The following is a 24653-nucleotide window of genomic DNA, read 5'->3' on the forward strand; positions in this document are numbered from 1 at the left end:
CAGCTTCATTAACCCTGTTATCATTCTAGCAAAAAGGGAATCACTAAAATCAGTTTTAGACGCTAGATATCTCAATTCACTAATTGACGAATCAAAATGCAATTGGCCTATTGAATCCATACACGTTATCATAGCAAATATAAATGGTAAATATTTCACAACCGCAGATATGAATAGTGCTTATAATCAAATGCCACTAGATGAACCAACACGACGTTTAACACAATTTGTTAATGGAAATCAATAATATGAATTTAATCGCTTATTCTATGGAATATCCATAGGACCAGCAGCTTTTTCAGCTTTCATGAGTAAAATCTTTAGACCACTAATACTCAAGAAAAATGCAATCACATACTTAGATGATGTTTTTATGCAATAACAAACTAAAGAAGAAATGTTTACAATTTTAGAACAATATCATAAAATACTTCAGAACAAAAATTTGAAGGCAGCCCCCGATAAATCACACTTCTTTTTAACACGCGTTAAATTTTTAGGATTTAATATAGAACGAGAAATTATCACTCCATTAAAATCACGCATTGATGCAATTCAAAAACTTCAGCCACCTACAAATAAAAAGAAAATCCAAGAACTCCTTGGAATGTTGAATTTCTTAAGTACATATGTTTACAAAATGCAATTGTACTTAAGACCCTTTTATAACATCCTCAGACAACAAAATAATTTTGAATGGACCACAGAACATCAAACACGATTTGAAGAAATTGAAAAGCATTTGACAGAACAAATTTCAAACACAATTCCAGATCCCAATCAACCATTCTATGCAATGTGCGATGCTTCAAATTTTGGCATCGGCGCAGCATTGCTACAATCATATAGTGGAACAAATAAAATGAATCTTACATCAGCAAAATCACGTTTTTTCACACAAGCAGAGCTACGACTCTCAACTCTAATGAGAGAATGTACAGCTTTAATTTATACACTTACAGAATATGAATTTCTGATACTTGGATCAAAACACCCAACAGTTTTATTCACAGATCACAAACCAATTATATTTCATATTTCTCTATACACAAAAATCAAATCCAAATCATAGAGTTTATAGATTTTATTTAATTCTAATGAAATTTCCAAACTTACATATAGTTTGGACAGCAGGAAAAAACCTTGCGTTACCAGATACATTAAGTCGAAATACGCCACCCGAAATACTTAAACGAAAAACTACAGTTGAAATACCGCAAAATATTAAATTTTATCTAGCAGAAAATGAAACATCACCCCGACTAGAATGCAAATATGCAGTAAAAACTGACACTGATCAATCACAAATAAATAATCTACAGTATTTTCTACTCTACTTAGATTGCCAGAATAATCACTACGAAGTTGATTTACTCGGCACATCCACTTTTTAACCGATTCCATACTCACAATGGATAAAAAATAATACTCAACAAAAGAGAATAAAGCAACACTCACATAAAAAAGACCTTTTTCCATTAATTGAAAAAGTAAATTTAAGCGATAAAATAAATTTATCAGGAACACAAACAAATGATTCAAAATACACAATAAATCAAGTTTTTGACCTCCATGATCCACTTGACACAATTCCCCTATCAAAACTAGAAATTGACAATATTTTTCTCCCCCCAACAAATAAAATTACACTTGAACTTTTAAAATAAAATCAAAATCTCGACCCAGTAATTAGACAACTAAAATCATGGCACAAATACAAAACTAAGCCCGTAAAAGCAGATACAACTAATTTAGGAAATAAAACACTCCTCCAATAATTCCAAAAATTTAATAACACAACAATTAATGAAAATACAGATCTTTTAGAATATCAATTGAATGATTCTAAAGTTCCCTGTCTTCCTTTAAGTAATAATTAATAGCTTTTAACATCTCCCATACACAAAATACAAAAGGACACTCCGGATCAGAAAAAACATACTCGAACCTTTCATAAAAATTTTATTTCCCAAATGCACCAATTTGGATAAAAGTATTTTGCAATGATTGTATAATATGTCAATTGAACAAACCTTATCCAAATCAAAAACAAATAGCACAGATTTGTTTTTGATAGCACAAATAGCACAGAACAAACAAGATTTTAAAGGACAAAGTTTATATTTTATCCATCGCATTTCATTCGACACAAAAGGACCAATTTCACCATCCTCTGAAGGAAACTCCTACATTATGGTCATTGTTGACGCATTCACACATTATGTAGCACTCAACCCAGTACCACATTGTAATGCTTATTATGCTTACACAACACTTTATGAACATTGGATAGCCAAAATCGGATTATCCGAAATCCTAGTTACAGACAACGGTACAGAATTTATAAATAATGAAATCATCACACTATGCCATTTATAGAACATCAAACATAAACATCGTACACCTCATACACCTTGGGCAAATGGTTTAGTCGAAGGTATGAACCAATCTTTACAAGAATATCTCAGATGTATCATAAATGGAAATGATGCACGACACACAGAATGGTCAGCAGATGTAAAATTATTTCCCTTAGCATATAAATCACAAATCACGACAACTTTAGGAATGTCACCAAACAAAATGGTTTTTAATCAAAAACCACGAAAACCAATTATGTTTACAGCAAATGCCCTTAAAAATGCACAAGGTTATTGCCAACTATATAAAGATTCAATTTGTTATAACCTACCTTTACACACACACATGATGAAGATCATTTTCATCACCCACAAATTCTTAAATTAACCTCCGGCACACACACCTAATGGATTTTAAATAGAGACAAAAACACAATGAACTTTACCAAAAAGTTAAAAAGAAATTGTTACAAAAGCAAAACATTAACGACCAAATTAATTCACGCTTTACACCAGCCGCAGATTTAAAAACTGGAACATTTGTTTTAATACCTAACTTTAATACGCAAAAAGGAATCTGTAAAAAAGTACAAACCCTTCGAAAAGGACCTTACCAAATAATTGCCAAACCCACTGACATTCATACCACAATCTAAAATATTAAAGAAAGTTGAATTTCAAAAACAACTTTGATTTTAAAAACATCATTTTTGCACCTCTGGATCATTTTGAACTTTCATTTTTCAAGATAACATGCTGACAAATACGCAACAATTCTATTTCAGATTCAGCCAATAGGATTCACTTAAATTCGTCACCTTCTATATCTCTAACACCAACCTATTAGCCGAAAGATATGAAACTCCAGGCATATCTATAACTATAACTTTACAACCTCCAGGTCAAAAATAAGCAACTCACTTGACAACTAAAATAAATACCACCATAATATTACAACCCTCCCCTATCTAATAACGCAAAGATCAACAATATTTTCCCAACTCAAAACTCAAAAACCCTCCAACCAAAAATGGCGAATTAGCCTAAAGTAAAAAAGGACCATAATCATTTGGCCTAAAATACAAATATTTCAAAAATATCCCATATCACCCGACAAACAAAAACAAAGCAAAGAAGACCTCCCAAACAACATAAAATTAGCCCCCAACAACCTTTCACAAAACTCAACCCACTTGTCAAAAAATCAATAAAAAACTCGACCACACTTGAATCTCGCCTCAAACAACAAAAAATATTCGACGAAGAAATCATTTCTTAAATGCTCTTCTCTCAATCAGTCAATATCTTAAAAATACAATCTTAAATCTTTTCATAAAAATTTTCATACTATTCAAACTTTTTTTCATATTTTTAATCGATACTTTTGAAACTTTTATAATCATTTAAATAATTTTTTGCAATTTTTTTTCTTCTCCCTATTTGAAATATATCTCCAACTTTCCCAAATCCTTGACCACATTCACAGGTACGATAACTCAAAGTCTATTTAAATGATACGAACAATTTTTACTAGAACAGATATTTTTTTACTATATGTAATTTTCATCAGATTTTTATCATCCCTAATAATGACAATGTGCGAATGTGTAAAAAAAGCAATATCTCATTCGCCTTAGCAACAATCCTTTTAATTCTTTTCATCGAAGAATATTACAATAAACATAAATCTTCCCACTAGAAAACATCAATCGGACACGTTTCCAAAATTGCTAACCAACAATCACAAAATCAGTCTTCACCGACATCATCCCAAGAAAACCCAGCAATACCCACAACTACCCAAAACCCCCAACATCCACATGAATTTGTTTTCAAGATAACCCATACACATTTGAAGAACGACACGCTCGCTTATCCGAACCATTAGAACCAGTTCAGCGACAGGCACCCCTAAGTGAACCAAAATTTAATCTATAACCCACATTGCCACAAAACTTAAACAGATTACGACACATTAGTCAAAATGAAAATACAGTTGAAATAAATAGACAGATTATACATCCACCACGAAATAGAAATTTTCAAACCCCTAGAATTCATTTTGATATATCCCAGTCACCAACACCAACTACTTCAGAAAATTCAAGTTGTACATTGCCAAAAACTCCCACACTCCTTTCACAACATAGCACCTCAAGTATAACCTCAGATTACTTAGGTTCAACACCAACATCTGAACAAAAACGTGAAAACCCCTTTAACCCCCCCCCCCCCCCCATCCCACCGCACGACTACCATATTGGGCAACACACTCATATACACAAGGTGAACCAAACATACTAAATGAACCAATAGATATTTCTACGGATACAACACCATCATCACTACCAGAAACATTATCACTACCGTCAACACCATCATTAAGTCAAATTTCATCGACGCTTTTCCCTTTAAATTTTCCAAATAAACTCGACGCTAGATATCGAGAACAATCATCATCAAATATCCCTTTACGACTAGATTGGAACACATTCGTAGCACCTCCACCATTATTAGGACAACATCAAGATAGTAACCGACTCCACAGTTGGGCACTCAATAGACTACAATATAGACAAGATATCCACGAAGATATTCGTGAACACAATATTCAAATACTTCAACAAAATAGTCTCCAATTAAAACTTGAAATCAAACTTAGCAATATTGTTCAACATCCCTACCCATTAAATCCACCAAATATAACAGCTCAATCGCTACCGCCACCATTTATAACAACTGAAGTATCATATAAATACGATAGATATACCAAAAACCAAATTGGTTACATCACATTTTATGACCCATACTCAGGGTTATCATACACATGTATATTCTAAAAATATTAAAATTTCAACACATCTTTTTTCTAATATTTTCCGACCAAAACACAAATCCTTCTCCTCGCACAGGACCCCAGGATTCATTAGTAACACACTATGATTGTGAAGAAAACGAACAAAAAACACCACACAAATATGCAATAAATCAAGTATCGCAATGCGAAACAGAACCACAAGCTATAGAAACTACAAATGTAATCGCAACATTATATTCAAAAGCACGAGTCACAACAGTCAAAGGATATAAATTTACAGCAAAATTTTCCGAAAAGAAAGTACACTGTTCACAAGTTTCCAATGGAAATAAGAACCGACTTGATCACGAATCATTTTATCAAAGTAATATAGAACGACTTTTACAGCTAATTCCCGATGATTGTAAAAGCGAATTACTCAGACTGAACATCACAAGAAATAAAAACACAGACAAAAAATAGTAAATTTCCAAGTAGTCTTTGCCGATTCTGTACATCAAGCAGAACTTGAACGAATCAAGGACATAAAAAATTAGGCAAAAAATACCCATATAACGGCGCACACGGAAGATTAACTTATGACATACACGATAAACACTGGATACCACACATTGGAATAAATGACCCTCTAAACTGCAAAGCAGACACAAAAAATAAAGGATATTAAGAAATAATGTTTTTTTTTTGGAAAATACAACTCGAAAAAGTACAACTCACACGAGATTTATCTGATAAGACAATGATCTATCAAGGAATTAGATTACCTTGCAAAATTGACCAAGATTATTGTGACCCTACAACAAGGACCCAAGCAACAATTGTTTGGTTTCCCGAAGATACATGCACAACATTTCAAGTAGCAAATAACACGCTCGAATGATAAAATTCCATGAAAAATATTTTATAAAATCATTTCCATACGAACAAGTAAACCCATCCCGAAAACAAAGTAAAGATTTTAGAAAAATCCATGATATAGAAAATAAATTAACACGTTTTCAAATCTATCAAGAAACAGAAATTGCATATAAATACAGAAATCCACTTTATAAGACACAATACTCTGAAATACTTGTCAAATACGAAAAAGGTTTCGACATGACCACTGGAAAAAAAAGTTTAACCATTATGCCACAAGTCATCCTATAAATGAAGGAACATCATACGTTCCAGTTACCTTTCTGAAAAGCACAGGTCAACCTGGTGGAAAACTAAAACCATATGACAGTAAAAACACACGTTTACAAGAACTATCACTAATGAATAGCACCTATTTTGGTAATATTCATCATGATATTCACTTAGACATGAAGTTACACTACACAATTAGTAGAATTTTTCAAGAAATGTTACTTTTTGAATTAGAAACACTTCATCAACTATGCGAATTGGAAAGAACACAAATCCTACAATCACTCGCACTAGCAGTACTAAAAATGACTTACGCAGGATACTTATTATCAGAAATCAGGTCAAATTTTCTAGATTACGAAGGAAATATTTTATGGTTTTATACTTGCACCAAAAAAGTATCACCATTATATGTTTTTGAAGACATACGTCGTTATAAAAGAATCCCCATATTCTATAAAGATAAAGTACATTTTGTCGATACACTTTCAAGACGAACATTTTTTTTGGATACCCCAGTCCCATGTGGATAAAAAAATAGCCACAATGTAGTACAATCAAATCCTGATGAAGATAAATACTATCTACTTACACCGTACCTTACGTTAATGCAATCACTCAAAAATTTTCACCCGAAAGAATCAGAGCTATTGCTCGTAATCGAAATATTGATTTACAATCAATTGGAATATATTCTGAATCTGATATCCAACATCACATTAGAACAGAACAATTTCAGTAATTATTAACACAAATGGACACGATGCAACGCCAATCAATTCACCAAAATTTAAGAAAACTTGACGAAAACCGCAGGATTCGCAGACATTTATACACAAGACTATAGCGGATATTTTAAAGATATTGAAGACTACATATATTTAAACGGTGAAAAATACAGACCACAAGATATTTCACCCATAAGTATTTTCAGTTTTGTCACCTTAAATAACGAAATTCTCGAATTTCGAGGATCGCCCTATTACATCTTAGAAAAATTAACTATCCTATACGCAATGTTTAACTTTATTGGATTTCTTTTTTCACTTTTAAAAGGAATCTATAACACATGCGCTATACACACACAAGTAAACCGACAAGCAAGTGTAGCACGTATACTATTTGCAGGCTTTTTTGGAATTAGTTCATCATCAGTTAAAAAAAAACTTCTCGATGCACAATTAAAAGAATATAACACAAAAATATCCACAAGACAAAACACATACGACGAAGAACATAATAATATAGATATAACACCTACCGCACCACAGTTGCCACCCTTACCACAGAACCATACATTATCATTAGTTCCCCGTAATTTCCGAAACCTAGCAATCACCATCAAATCACCATCACCAGAACCAGAACAATCATCATCAAATATCAATCACCATCACCAGAACAATCATCATCAAATATCCCTTTACGACTAGATTGGAACACATTCGTAGCACCTCCACCATTATTAGGACAACATCAAGATAGTAACCGATTCCACAGTTGGGCACTCAATAGACTACAATATAGACAAGATATCCACGAAGATATTCGTGAACACAATATTCAAATACTTCAACAAAATAGTCTCCAATTAAAACTTGAAATCAAACTTAGCAATATTGTTCAACATCCCTACCCATTAAATCCACCAAATATAACAGCTCAATCGCTACCGCCACCATTTATAACAACTGAAGTATCATATAAATACGATAGATATACCAAAAACCAAATTGGTTACATCACATTTTATGACCCATACTCAGGGTTATCATACACATGTATATTCTAAAAATATTAAAATTTCAACACATCTTTTTTCTAATATTTTCCGACCAAAACACAAATCCTTCTCCTCGCACAGGACCCCAGGATTCATTAGTAACACACTATGATTGTGAAGAAAACGAACAAAAAACACCACACAAATATGCAATAAATCAAGTATCGCAATGCGAAACAGAACCACAAGCTATAGAAACTACAAATGTAATCGCAACATTATATTCAAAAGCACGAGCCACAACAGTCAAAGGATATAAATTTACAGCAAAATTTTCCGAAAAGAAAGTACACTGTTCACAAGTTTCCAATGGAAATAAGAACCGACTTGATCACGAATCATTTTATCAAAGTAATATAGAACGACTTTTACAGCTAATTCCCGATGACTGTAAAAGCGAATTACTCAGACTGAACATCACAAGAAATAAAAACACAGACAAAAAATAGTAAATTTCCAAGTAGTCTTTGCCGATTCTGTACATCAAGCAGAACTTGAACGAATCAAGGACATAAAAAATTAGGCAAAAAATACCCATATAACGGCGCACACGGAAGATTAACTTATGACATACACGATAAACACTGGATACCACACATTGGAATAAATGACCCTCTAAACTGCAAAGCAGACACAAAAAATAAAGGATATTAAGAAATAATGTTTTTTTTTTTGGAAAATACAACTCGAAAAAGTACAACTCACACGAGATTTATCTGATAAGACAATGATCTATCAAGGAATTAGATTACCTTGCAAAATTGACCAAGATTATTGTGACCCTACAACAAGGACCCAAGCAACAATTGTTTGGTTTCCCGAAGATACATGCACAACATTTCAAGTAGCAAATAACACGCTCGAATGATAAAATTCCATGAAAAATATTTTATAAAATCATTTCCATACGAACAAGTAAACCCATCCCGAAAACAAAGTAATGATTTTAGAAAAATCCATGATATAGAAAATAAATTAACACGTTTTCAAATCTATCAAGAAACAGAAATTGCATATAAATACAGAAATCCACTTTATAAGACACAATACTCTGAAATACTTGTCGAATACGAAAAAGGTTTCGACATGACCACTGGAAAAAAAAGTTTAACCATTATGCCACAAGTCATCCTATAAATGAAGGAACATCATACGTTCCAGTTACCTTTCTGAAAAGCACAGGTCAACCTGGTGGAAAACTAAAACCATATGACAGTAAAAACACACGTTTACAAGAACTATCACTAATGAATAGCACCTATTTTGGTAATATTCATCATGATATTCACTTAGACATGAAGTTACACTACACAATTAGTAGAATTTTTCAAGAAATGTTACTTTTTGAATTAGAAACACTTCATCAACTATGCGAATTGGAAAGAACACAAATCCTACAATCACTCGCACTAGCAGTACTAAAAATGACTTACGCAGGATACTTATTATCAGAAATCAGGTCAAATTTTCTAGATTACAAAGGAAATATTTTATGGTTTTATACTTGCACCAAAAAAGTATCACCATTATATGTTTTTGAAGACATACGTCGTTATAAAAGAATCCCCATATTCTATAAAGATAAAGTACATTTTGTCGATACACTTTCAAGACGAACATTTTTTTGGATACCCCAGTCCCATGTGGATAAAAAAATAGCCACAATGTAGTACAATCAAATCCTGATGAAGATAAATACTATCTACTTACACCGTACCTTACGTTAATGCAATCACTCAAAAATTTTCACCCGAAAGAATCAGAGCTATTGCTCGTAATCGAAATATTGATTTACAATCAATTGGAATATATTCTGAATCTGATATCCAACATCACATTAGAACAGAACAATTTCAGTAATTATTAACACAAATGGACACGATGCAACGCCAATCAATTCACCAAAATTTAAGAAAACTTGACGAAAACCGCAGGATTCGCAGACATTTATACACAAGACTATAGCGGATATTTTAAAGATATTGAAGACTACATATATTTAAACGGTGAAAAATACAGACCACAAGATATTTCACCCATAAGTATTATCAGTTTTGTCACCTTAAATAACGAAATTCTCGAATTTCGAGGATCGCCCTATTACATCTTAGAAAAATTAACTATCCTATACGCAATGTTTAACTTTATTGGATTTCTTTTTTCACTTTTAAAAGGAATCTATAACACATGCGCTATACACACACAAGTAAACCGACAAGCAAATGTAGCACGTATACTATTTGCAGGCTTTTTTGGAATTAGTTCATCATCAGTTAAAAAAAAACTTCTCGATGCACAATTAAAAGAATATAACACAAAAATATCCACAAGACAAAACACATACGACGAAGAACATAATAATATAGATATAACACCTACCGCACCACAGTTGCCACCCTTACCACAGAACCATACATTATCATTAGTTCCCCGTAATTTCCGAAACCTAGCAATCACAAATAATCCAAATTCTAGACCAAATACAACACAAAGTCCCATCCAACATAAAATGACACATCATTCACAAAATGATAATACATACGAACAAATTATAGAGCAACCCCACACCACCACTTTTCAGTCTCAGCATAATCATTTTTTTAGCCCACGATGAGCCGACAACTTGGATCCCTCCATCGCTCAAATTCCCATCCAGCCAACCTCCAAACCTACCAATAATCCCACTTTTTGGTTTCCCACCACCCGATTTTCCGATTATTAATATACCATCAAGCACGAATTCTGATACTAACTCAGATATTTCAGTTTTTCATTCTATCTCACTATTTAATAACTCTAATGTAGAAACCCCCGACTAATTTGCAGACTCCGAACCTATCTCTACCTATACCCAGACCAACTCCTCAGTTTTTTCAAAACCCTCTTTTCAGCCAATCCCATCCAATCATCCACTCTCATCCGTTTCCACTCCTTCTTATGCTTCTCTCTCTACCTATACCCAGACCAACTCCTCAGTTTTTTCAAAACCCTCTTTTCAACCAATCCCATCCAATCATCCACTCCCATCCGTTTCCACTCCTTCTTATGCTTCCCAAGTTACCCCAACCTATTCTCCGCTTCATTCCGACAGATCATATAATAAATCCCCAGATACCCCCCAAATTTCCCAGGAGCTTGAAAGTTTTATTACTTTACAACAACAATTAATATACCCCAACACCCTCACAATACATCAACTCTCATCTACAATAACATCCTCAAATCCACCTATCCCCACACCCTCCTCAGCTTACAATCCATCATTAGCACAATCAACCACATCCACTGAAACACCTACTAGCACTCACCGAGCTTATCGCTCTTTTAAACGAAAATTTCCAAATCACCCATTCCCAACCAAACCCGGAACAGCCCGCGAATATATTAATCACCCGGAACACACCAACCCGAAAAATTTTCTTGAAACCACCTTGCCCTCATTTCCGCAATATATATTAAATACACCTAACAATATTAACTACACACGCAATTTTGTCAATGAGCACGTTTTAATGCCAACACTTCATTGGACAGCTTATCTTAATTTTCCTAACCCCCTTTGCCTACCATTAGCTAATACTCATGACAATTTTAAAAAGAACAAAAACATGTTATATAGACTCACCACAACACTAACACCTCGACAATTTACCCACGTTGGATATAAAAAATTTAAAAAACATTCACTGCACCCTGAGCTAATGAATTTGCAATAGAATACTACGATCATAATATCATCCGCCCTAATAAAGATCAGTTTTTAGATGAAGACCGCTTCGCAAACCCGCAACTAACAGAAAAAATTTTCATCAAAACATCATACGTATTCACGCTTAACCTTTTTGATAGAAAGCATGATCACAATATTTCAGAATCACTAGTTGATATTCAAGCATACGAGAGCTTCTATGATAATTTTCAGTTGTTTTCACAAACCTTTCACTTTCTTTCATCACAGGAACGCGATTTGCACTGTTCCCACAAAATTTTGCTACGCACTAAACAAACGCACACATATACATACTATCATTTTTTACAAAATCATTTTGATCTACACACCCCGTAAAGACAATCTCACCATCGTTTTCAGTTTCTTAACTCAAAATAGACGTCACCATTCTTCCTTAATTTTACATATTGCATTAGAGATTCTAACCTCCACGGCATCCTCCGCAACTATGACCCAATTACCCAAATGTATATATTCTGTCCCATCACAAAGACCTTCAATGCCGAAGAATCGAGACCCTTCTTTATCCCGCATGAATTTATCCAGCCTATTGAAATACCCATATCAGAATTCATTCACAATACTTAATATAATCATAAACTTTATAACCTCATCCAAAACACACCTTACGAGTTTGCAGTAGGCACCGAAGAACTAAACACCATCAAAGCACTTCAATTGCTTTGGCCACTGCTACAAACTAAAAACATCATACGCATAATAGCCAAATTACTAACAACATCAGACATGATTCACGACATCTTCCCCCACGGCTTTTTCCGGAAAATTAAGTTAAGTATAATTTGAAATACTTCAACTAATAAAATTAAATTTGTACTAACCATTATCTATCAATGTTTGATTTATACTTTTAGTCTTCACACCACAATCATCTACAAAACAGAAAAGTAAAATAAAAATACAAACTTGTTAAATTATCTTAAAATTCTTTAATTTCTTGCACTAAATAATGTAGTAAAATTTCATACCAAATGTAGTAATTTTATTTATAATTTATTTCCCCATGAAGCAGTAAACTTAAAATTACGATGAAAATTTATAACTTTCAATTTCCCCAAAACACAGTAAAATTCAAATTCTATGCAATAAATTGATAAAATGAGAGGGCAGTACTAACCTTTTCAATATTTTCATTCATTCGCACAAGAATTCTACCCAAACTCGCACAGCTCGCCCACAAAGAATTGTTTAAATAATTATTTTAGGTTTCAAGCTTTCACTATCAACAACTCTAAAACACGATAACAAGTTTCAAACTTTCCTTTAACCCGGTTAGAAAGGAATTATACACTAAACCAAACTAACCAACGCAGCTTACTAAACACCACAAATCATAAAATAACAGCATAACTAAGAAAAAAAACCAACGGTACCCAAACCGGATTAACCCATTTTAAAACTGTATAATTTATTCTTTTGAGGATTATTATAAACCTAAGAAAGAAATAATAAAAAAGTCGCAAGACAAACCCATACCAAAAACAATTTGATTTTTGAAAAAAGGAAACAACCAAAGTAACATAAGAAAGACCAACATAAATCCAACATAAAACGTTATCAGATAACAGGACCTCTCAAAGAAACAGCATGCAATCATACTCCCACTCCTGGCCTAACCCACCAGAGAGGACGTCCTGAGCATGCTCTATAGCCGGCCTAACCTACCGCGCTACATCCACGCTTTGGGACCACACTCCTATTTTTAATAAGAGGTACTCAAGAGTGAGTAACTCTTCAAAATAACCGAATCAAAACGAAACGCTTTTGTGAAAACTACTAACTAAATTCATGATTAAAAACCGAATTAACATAATTTTATAAAATGTAAATCATACTTTGCAGTATATAGATCATACACAACAACAATGACGAACATCCAAAGACTAGATGATCCCATCACACTCGAACAAAAGATGGCTAAACACAACCGACATGCCGTCCACAATCATGACTCAAAGGATTTAGAGTACGACTTCACTTCGCAGAAAAGGACTTCATTGAACTAGACCAATGACCACCTCGATGTTCAAGTATACGTACAGATCCGAGTTACAAGGCATCCCTTCCACACACGATCTTCACGCCATTCCCAGACGAGGCTGCACACAAAACAGTTCTCTACTAATACAGAAAAACCTGACATGTCAAACCATTTTGAAATCGGATTGATTTCATTGGGGATCACAGTCGTTGTCGAATGACGAAGTAATAATTTCCTATCCCTAATTCCAGCGTCCTGGAACGTTCTTCTTCAAGAGGAACCGGATAAGAAAATGATGTTCGCCAAATACCAACGTTCATCATCCATCCTTCAAATTGCAGAGAAAAAAGATAGTTCTAAAAAACTCTGTAAACCCCGGATGTGTGGAACCTGATCTAAACTATATTTTATTATTGCATAAATTAGATAATTTACCACCGTAAAAATTTAAAACTAACCAATCAATTAAAACTAACAACCCACTTATTTGTAAGTGCTGAAATTACTTGTAATTTCAGCACCAGAGAGATTTCAATTTAACTTAGAAATTAGTTACCTCTCCAAGAGAACTTCAGCAGTTGCAATAAGCCAGTATACTCTAGATCTATTGAGCCTAGCAGAGACTAGTTAAACACCCTGAGACTAGTAGATATAAGAGTAATATTAGGATCGGTATTAGACTAAGAAGTTGCACGAATCTATCCGGCCGAAAATAAGATAGCGTGACGAGCAGACGGTGTACCCTATCCGAAATTACTCTATGAGTTAACCACATTGGTTATAACTCAATATTGTGTGGGGACGAGCTCTCACTTTACCTCTAGCTTCAGGTCTACCATAACATGACCAAATTTGGGTGCAATAGTGGTACCACGTGAAAGTTCTAGACGCACAAAAACGGCCTTGAGTCGCAAAAAATGAGCTTCGATCAGCAAAATAATACTGTCAGGAATATGGGGAGATAATACAAATGGACTATTCTCGACAGGACTGTTAAGGCCTACTGATAGCTCCTCTGCGATTCGCAGGAACTAAAATTATTAATATCTTTCAAGCTTGAAGTGATACTGCAAGGTCTTGCACGAGCGAAGTTAATTTGCCAGAATCCTTAAATATTGATGGTTTTTTCCAAGATTCTTGCAAGAATCTGGCAAGTCTTGCCAGATAACTCATCTGATAAAATTTCACAAAACTTGTTTTGACCCCCCAAAAAACCCATGGAGATCCATTTTGACCTTGGTAACAATATAATCTAAGTTTTGAATAGGAGAAAAAAGTTGGATTGACCAAAATTTAAAAGTTTTTATAAGTGAGGTGATTTTTCAGCATTCGTAAGGTGAATAGTTAGAGTTTATGCTTATAATTTATTCATTCTCAGTTAAACTTTTCGCTAACATTTTTTTTTCGTTTTTTTTTAATCAAAAGAGTCAGTTTGCTAGAAATCTTTTGTATTTTCAGTTCACAAAGGTACTATAAACAAATATGTTTCACCTATTCTAAGCGACTAAAGCTTTCTTTTTTCTTTTATTGATTTTTCCAAGTACATCATTTGTCACTAATTGTTACTTGGTTTGCTTCCTTCCTTCCTACGCAAACACTATAGATGTTTTCGCGTGTAAAGGTGTTTTCCCCCAAAAATCTTTCCTATAAAGATCTTGCTCGGAGAAAAAAATTATCTCTGAAAAAATTAATTTTGCAAGATCTTTTGAAGAGATGCATCGTTTTGCAAATTTCTCGTCAGATTTTGCGAGATAACCTCCATTGGTTGACTGTGGCATAACTCAATAATGCAATTACAGTTCATTGATCTGGGCCATCCGGGTTCGATTTACTGAGACATCAATTCACTGGCCTAACACTGGAAATCACGTATCACGTTTTTTTTCCAGCTGATCAAGGTATAATTTTTTAAGGGCCATTGCGCATTACTAACCAGTTTTTTTGGTTCAAAGTATAGCAATCGACAGCATCGAAGGAGAAATGAAACTTTTCTCAATTTTTGGCAAGTTTGACAGTTAAGCTTTTAAATATGAAACGTTTTTCGCCTAAGAGGTTGTAGGTCAGTAAATCAATTTATCAGTAAATCGAAAACATGCGGAACAGATCAGTAAACCGAAAAAAGCATTTAAAAAGTACATAATCGCATTACTTGAGAAAAAAGTTTTGTACTTAACGACAATAGCTTTTCATCAAAAAGATAAATTGAACCATAAAAGGAAAAAAACATAACTATTGCATGAGCCGTATAAGTTTAATATTGTTGTTCTAGCTCTGGAAAAACTTATTATACATATCTTTATATTCACAGTTGATGTTATTATTACGTAGTTCAATTCACTGATCTGGTTTAATGAACTAATCTAAAAATCTAAAGTAAAAATAAACCCATTACGAGGCCAAAATGTTCATTCTGTGCGTGGTAAGCTGATTCCGCAACAGGCCAAAATCAAATTTGTCGCCGAATCAGCAACATTGCCATTTTTCTTTGATCTTTTTTTTTCTGTTGTGGATTCCACAAACAAATGCCTAAAAGCGTTGCAAAAAAGGCAAATTTGCGAATCCAGAACAGTTTGTGGAACCCACAATTAAATAATAACACATGTGTGTAGTTAAAGTGAGCTTTTGCGAAATCAGCTTCTTTAAGCGGAATCCGCAAATTGTAACTGGAATCCGCAAATTGTTAGTGGAATCCGCATTTTGTTTGCGGATTCCGTTTACATGTATGTATATATGTAGTAGCGTTTAAAATTATCTTTTTTAATAACTAGGTGATCACTACCAAGTTCAATCTCAATTACTACCTTACTATGTTCATCAGCTACCTGTTGAAATGCCTAATGTTCAATTTCTGTCAAACACCCAGCTTCAGTATTTGGGGTTGATGAATGCCAAACACTGACCAGTATTTGGGATCAATAACATCCCAAATACGGACCTAATTTGGCGGTATGCTGTGCAATATGTCTCTAAACACTCCCAACCCAATGACTCTAAAAAGGAATTTATTTCATGTTTATTCCATATTATTCCAGTTTTTGGGGTCATATCAATCCCAATAATGACCAGTTTTGTGATCGATGATATCGCAAAAACTGACAAAAAAATCGGCGATTTGTCCTGCGGTGGGTTTCTATACACTCTCAACCCCATGACTCCAATTAATGAAATTATTCCATATTTATTCCATATTATTTCAATAATTGGGATTCCACCAAACCCCCCAACTGACCATTATTTGGAATCGATGTAATCCAAAATAGTGACATAAATCGGAGATATTCTGTGTGTTGTGTTACTAATCACTCTCAACACAATGATTCCAAATAGTGAACTTATTTGTTGTTGTTTTTCCAAAACTGTGATCCCAAAGATTGTTGGCTGTGATATGTATCCCAAAAACTAAAAGATGAAATCCATCAATTTAGCTAACCAATGTTTTAGGATTTGCTCGTGGTTTCCACTTACAATGGTTGAGTCCTTGCTTTTAATTTCATTGCTAAAGATAAGAATTCCAGCTCTAGCTTTTAATTGTTCATATGCAAGTTTACTTATAAATTCGGAATCAACTTACAGTTTCAATTTCCAGTTACAATAGCGAATTCCACTTACATTTTGCGGAATCCACTAACAGTTGCGGAATCCAGAACAACTAGCTGTATTTGCTTGTTGCGGAATCCGCGACACAACCAGTGTGCCGACAAAATTTTTTTACAGTTTTTTGCACGCGGAATCCACGGAAGTTTTGAAAATGGAATCCACTTACATTTTGGAGCATGTTCAAAGATTAGCTTGTGGAATCCAGGAACATACAAAATTGTGCGCCTATCCAGTGCACAGTTTGGCCTCGTAATGCCGTTAAAATTTATCAGTAACAGTTTTTTTAGCCATAATTGGTACTCATCCGATCTTTATCATGTTACTTTTTGTTGGCACTTAAGAAACATTGCGTATTCTTTCCAAGTAGGTCTGTCTGTGCAATTGTGTTTCTGTGAATATCATCAAACCTAATGAAAAGAGACAAATCAGAGACAACTAAGGTACACAGTTTTGTGTATAATACTTGTACTGGCGGATATAAAAATCGAAAAGAGTTTATTTTTGGAACAAATATTGTTTTAATCAATCTTTTTTTTAAAAAACTTGAATCACTTTTTAAAAATCTTTTTTCACGATGCGAATGTGAGATGACATTGCCAACTAAACCTCTCCTTCCCTAACCAGGAGCATGTGAGGCCGACAGTTCGACCCACTTCCACTTCGAAACCCACGACTATTACTACGATCCTCACACCGTGAAATTTGATTACCTGAAACCATTATGTGACTACCATGTGTCCTACTATGCCAAATGTGGCAACTATTACGAAAGCTATAGAGAAAACTCAACCAGAAGCGTGGAAACTGTTTTCAAAACTGCTGGTGAGTTTAATGAGTATATATATGAACTCTCTAATCTGAAGAATTTGAAAAAAAAGATTAGTCATATTGACCCCAATTGAAACTATTCTAGGATTCATTAGAATATGATAACTTTCTTGCTTGCAAAACTTTTGGACTTTTTTTCCTCAAATGCTCCTGTTGAATAAAGTCATTGCCTTTAAAATAATTTAGTGAATGGGAGTCTTTCCAACTTGTCTCTAGAAAGAGCTGGTGTCCTCGACTCTTTGACCCTGAAAGACGCTACTGCGACCTCACTTACCATCAGCGGGTTTGGAGTAACCTATGGCTGGTTCAGCGACTTAGAAATCACTTTTCGAGGGATTTGATTTTCAATGTCATCAAAATTTCCAAACTTCTACCATTTTTTTGATGGGAATTCTTTTTTTCCAGTGCTCTTAGGACGAAAAGGTATCCGAAATTTAGCTGCGAAACGTGCAAACAGTCTTATCATCAAAAAAGCGCAAAACGACGGCATTCGGGAGAAGCAATAACCACATTGGTTAACAATCTAGAGAAACCTAAGAAACTATCAAAATCTATTTTGGAAAGTCATTATAGCAGTAAATGTCTGAATAGGTCCATCAGATCAAGATACTTTTGTCAAACAGAAAAATTAAGACTTTCAAAACAAAAAGGATTGTAACAACAAGAATAAAATACAATTAGTCAATCAAAATGAACGCGAATATCAAACCTTACACAATTAGTTTTCCCTAAAAACAAGAAGCTACGCATACTATGAAAAAAGGCAGTACCGATAAATTGATTAAATCAATCTTTACGAGCATATGATCTATACTAAAAATTATGATAACGTCTGTAGCTCAAACTATTCATAGTTTCAGCCGACGAGATAATATTTTAACGGAGAAAACAGATGCTCTTTCTCTCCTCTAACATCGCAAGAATACGGTATATATACTGGGTCTATTGAGACTGGGAATTATAAGAGTAAGATTAGGATTGCTATAAGACTAAGAAGTTGCACGAATCTGTCAGGCTGAAAATAAGATAGCCTGTTGAACATGCGGTGTAACCTATCCAAAATTACTCTATGAGAAGGCCACCCCGGAGCTATACACATATGGTGCCGCCAATGAGGCCTGAATTTTTTTTAAAACAATTTCAATTTATTAAAACAGTTTCAATTTTTGAAAACCTAATAAATTCAAAGATAGCACAAACCAAAAATAATTCCTTTTTGAGAAAAGGGACACAAACGACAAAACAAAAGAAAAATACCTGCTACAAGAGAAAAAAAAAGTTACACACAAATAAATAAATACTCTACTCAAAGAGACACTGAAGAGTATTCTCCACTGGCCTCACCTACCAGACGTCGCTCGAAGCAGATTTACTCACCATAAACCCGATTCACAATTTTATCTTAGGAGTAGCTCAGTGGAGAGCAACTCCTGAAAATTACCGAACTAATTAGAACGCTTTTGAGAACAAAATAACAAGATCAAAGCTAAAAATGAATTTACCAAAAGTTGCAGTTGCAGATAAATATGAAAGATTTCTTAAAGCAAAAGAAATGGGCAGCGAGAGGGAGATGAAAATCAACGACTTTCCGACTCTGAAATGGCAAGTTTATTGGTTTTGATCGCGGCAGCCGCAACACTGACAGGATATAAAGAACAGAGCCAATATACATTGAATAATAACATGGTCCAATTTGTATTGGAGTCAAAATACGGATCCTAGTCACTTGGCTTTTCACTCAAAAAAGAGAAACTTCTTCTCGCTATTTAATAAATGGGAACGAAGAGCCGAGAATTCACGTATTCTTGCTCTATCTTATGAAATCGACGCATCATTATAACGAATCTGCAACCTCTTCGATACGATCTTTTCACTCTCTACAAATCCTTTCAATCTCTATATCTCTCAACAACAGTTATTCCATCGACACGAGCAACTGCTACTTCTTTCAAGGAAACTCCACAAAGATTCACACTTCATCCATCACAAAAAAAACTTGGACCGAAAAAAAACATTCTAATCCCCGGATGGATGTAATCAGTTTACAACAAGTTTGTCATATTCAACTGTATTTCTTGAGAATAATCACAGTAAGATTTTTAGAACTAACTAAACATGGTCCATTACTAAACTTATGATAATTCGTAGAACTGAAACTAGTTGCAGTTTCAGCCAGAGAGAAAATAGTTCTGAGAAAACGGTTGCACTTCCTCGCCTCTAACATCCCAACAAAGTGTGAATTTTTGAGTCGCACGAAGTTGATACGACCGATTAGTTAGCCTCAATTCAATTTAGAATGATTTTGTTGTGCGGGATAGTTCACCACGCATAAATAATTTGCATTACGCTCTCAGCATTATGAATGAACTCTTCCAAAGGCGCATAATTTAGTCAATAACATGGCCAATTTGGCAAATTTCAAACCCCCAGACAATTAAGTCAATTTTCGCCGATCGAAATAAAAGCTTTCAACAAAATTTTTAAAGCCCCATTGAAGATATTGACATCCTGAACTCAAAATGAAGAAGATAGTTTACCTCCGAGTCGTTTTGTACAATCTTCTTCATTTTGAGTTCAGGAAGTCAATATCTTCAATGGGGCTTTAAAAATTTTGTTGAAAGCTTTTTTTTCGATCGGCGAAAATTGACTGAATTACAAAAAGCCACACCTAGCATAAACATTCCATTTTCTTCGAAAGTCGAAACAACAAGTTCTTTTTGAAATCGGAAGGAAAATCAGCCCAAAAATTGAGCCTCATATTAAATTCTGGGAGAAAATAATCGTGATAGCATGAGAGAAGAGCTTTGAAGTCATAGGTTTCAAAAAGTGACACTGGTTTTTTACAACTTAATTATATTTGAAATAGAATCGCTTTTCAATTCCAGACCCGGTTAAAAAGAAGCACTCACTTTGATTTGGCTTAACTCAACAAAACTTGTTGAAAATTCAGATTTGAAAAAAAATCTACAAAATTAAGGCAAATACTATAAGAGGAACACATACCAACGGGCTCAAAGGAAGCAATTGGAGCCATGCAGATTAACAATCTTGTAAGGAATTCATCGCATGGATATTGAAAATTTCGATTTTCCGCGCCAAAATTTCATTGAAAAATGTAACAGCAGAAAGTACTCGTTGATTTTGGACTGCACGAGTATTGACTGAAAAGATTTCAATCAGTTTCTTTTGATCGCCAGACAACCACTCGCACACACTTTTTTGCTCGATTGGAACCAGTTCAAAACAGATATTTATTATAATTTATTATATTCTTGATAGTTATCTCTGTAAAATACTTAGAACTAATCAATCATAATATATGACTAATACTTACAATAGTTTGTGAGGCTGAAACTAAATATAGTTTCAGCCAGAGTAGAAAAAATTCAATGTAGCAAACGGTTTTTTTTGTGGGTTCACTTCGTGATTCTAAGCCCCGGGACAATACCATTATTCACTAGATCTATTGAGACTAAGAGTTATTAGAGTATAATTAGGATTGGTAAAAGACTAAAATTTGCACGAACCTATCCGGTTAAAAATAGGATAGCGTGAAGAACAGACGGTATACCTCATCCGAAATTACTCTATGAGAAAACCACTCGGACCTAAAATCATCTGATGCGACCAGAAGTGTTTCGAACAGATGTCTTAAAAACTATATCAGCAAAAGCAACAACCGAATAGACAAATAGGAACAGAAACGCCACACAAAATAATAAACCGAATAGAAAATTTAATTAGCTTTTTTCCACATCTCAATAAGTCTAATCAATTTGAACGAACAATAAGGCTGACATCAGATCGCAATGAGAATAACAGAACGAGCCTCCGAGACTTGAAACGAAAAAACTCACTCCAACGATTTGTTCTCTACAAAAATATTTGAGCAGTAAAATTTCACTCATTAATATGATTTACAATAAAAAGAAGAGTAACAATCATTCCAAAGCTATATACCTCACTACGATTTTCAATTATTAAGTATATAACAACACATTCGGCTATAAACCAGCCGTAAACTCCAAAACTTTCAAATCTGCAGTAGTTTTGTATAAAACTTTTTAACTTCTATATTTATTGAAGAAACGAAATTTAAAAAAATTTAGTTAGTTAAATTGTTTGGATTAGTTTGTTTTGAAAAACGTAAAATGTTAATTGCCTCTCATTGATTTTTTTCTGTTTTTTTCTTCATCATCTAAAAAATGCAGCATAAATAGTTCAACAACTAACCTCATTTAAATTTTGACTTTTACATTGTCTTAACTTATTCAACCTTTTAACCTCGCTTACTCATCTTTCAGTTGAGCCCTCCATTTTAATTGACCGGAGGTTAAAGCAAACCTTAAACATAGTAAGAACTAAAACAGTATCTAACAACCTTCTTGTGTTCCAAATAGACAGGAACCTTGTGAATTGATGTACTATTCTCCAACACATGATCTCAAATCAAAACCTCATCTAAGTTAGACTAGGTTTTAATTAAATTTAAATTTCAACACTCGTGAGCAGTACAAATTCATTCTTTTGAAGAGATACGCCCTCTCCCCGATTATTCAAGAGGATCTACCCCGAGGATTAAAATAAACTCGGAAAAAATGTAAGAACTAACAGTCTAGGAAAGAAAACCTAACACCAGTATTTCGCCGCAATCATTCTAATACCTATGTCGTGGAGTTGACTAATAATTGTTCAATCAAAGAAGAAAATTATGATCTTTTAATTACAGCACACAAACAAAAATGAGAGATATTATATCAAAAGTCATACAAAAACGAAGGCAATAAACAAACCTTGAAACAAAAACAAAAAAAAATACAAAGTTTTCCAAAACATAAAACGCTGTTTCAGAATCTGATTCAACAACAATACAACAACTTTGAAACTTTCCAGACCTAATTCAAAATTAAACCAGCAGACGTTCAAAGAAATGATTCCAATCGGAAGCCACAACAGCATCATCCAAAAAAGCAAACGTAGAAAAAAAGTCATGTATCTGCAAACCAGTATGACTATATAACTGGAAACAACCAACACGGCATATTGAAATTTACACGTTAACCGTGATACCACACAAAAAACGATTCAACTCGACGATAGCTTGGACGATAATTCTATCCTCTTCTTTAATATTGACCGAAAATCGATCCATCAAGAGGACAATTTTAACCTAACTATAAACTTGTTCAAAAAGGAACCAAACTTTTAAACAAGATTTCTCAAAAGTAAAAGTCAGAAGACTCAGGAGACAAGTACTCGATTTTCATCTACCAGGTATAAGTAATATCACTTCACAATAAGGCATATTGACTATTGAAATCTACCACAACAATTACGAAACCAAGCATTACACTGAATACAAACAGATGATATAGAATTTTATTTCGCAAAAATGTTTATGGTAAAAGTTAAGATTATTCAAAAAAAAAACTCACAACGAGCTAACTCAATTTTCACAATTGATATTTTCTCCATCTTTTATAGTTACGTTTCAATTTTAGAAACAAACGATAAATTTTAATTTTGTTCACCACAAACATCTCAACACGCAATAGTAAGACGCAAATTTAATCTCTTTTACAATCTTTAGGTTCAATTCGTGGAACACTCACCAAAATGAAAGGTCACAAAAATGAAAATAGACTCACCAAGAATCTTAGCATGGTTCATAATAAATTATTTCCACCATAATCTAGATCTCATTTCACAGGCAATAAAAAAAAGTAGACCCCAAAGAAACGACGGAAAAAAACTAGCATATGATACAGATTATGTATGGGACCCCGAAAGTTCTCACGTTTTTTTAATTTACCAAATGATATCTGAAGTGCAGCGATTGCAACCATCTTAGTATATTAATTTATTTAAAAGTATTTCCACTCACAACTGATATCACAACTTAAACTACAACACAATATTTAATGACAGAACATTGAGTAATAGTCTGAAATCAGTGTTTACAAGTAAATTTAAACGGAATTTCGAATCTAACACAGGAAGATATCCAAACTTCATCACTTTTTGTAAACAAAGAAAAGAGAGTATCTCACCTATACATCCATTAATTGCAACACCATACAAAAAAAAACGATACTCCGTTCCATCAACACAATTGCAATCAAAAGTCAACCATCAGTCGTTCCAAAATAGCCACATGGGTTATCAAACATAAAGACCAATAACAAAAAAAACGCCCACCTATCAAACTAAAACATACCAATGGCAGTATTTTTGCAAACCATAACTATGTTTTTTTTTTCACAAACAACAATATCAGCAATCCAATGACATGCCCGCTTTAACCAACTCAAAATCAATCACAAGAGCAAAACTATACCAAACAAGTACCAAAAAAATCTTTATCTCATTCTGTAAATTTTGATGAAAAAAAAACTTTTTAGACA

At 33.8% G+C, this 24653-nt stretch overlaps 1 protein-coding gene across 1 annotated transcript in view; it reads left to right on the forward strand.

Annotated features, from left to right (window-relative positions):
• Window positions 1-24653, forward strand: part of LOC134855064 (myeloblastin-like) — a 128467-nt gene that overhangs the window by 47004 nt on the left and 56810 nt on the right. Inside the window, exon 2 of the mRNA XM_063871444.1 lies at window positions 18046-18243. Coding sequence (XP_063727514.1) covers window positions 18046-18243 — 198 coding nt within the window. The remainder of the gene's footprint in view (window positions 1-18045; window positions 18244-24653) is intronic.

The sequence above is a fragment of the Symsagittifera roscoffensis genome, chromosome 10, assembly GCF_963678635.1.
Source record: "Symsagittifera roscoffensis chromosome 10, txSymRosc1.1, whole genome shotgun sequence".
In the NCBI taxonomy this organism is placed as follows: domain Eukaryota; kingdom Metazoa; phylum Xenacoelomorpha; order Acoela; family Convolutidae; genus Symsagittifera; species Symsagittifera roscoffensis.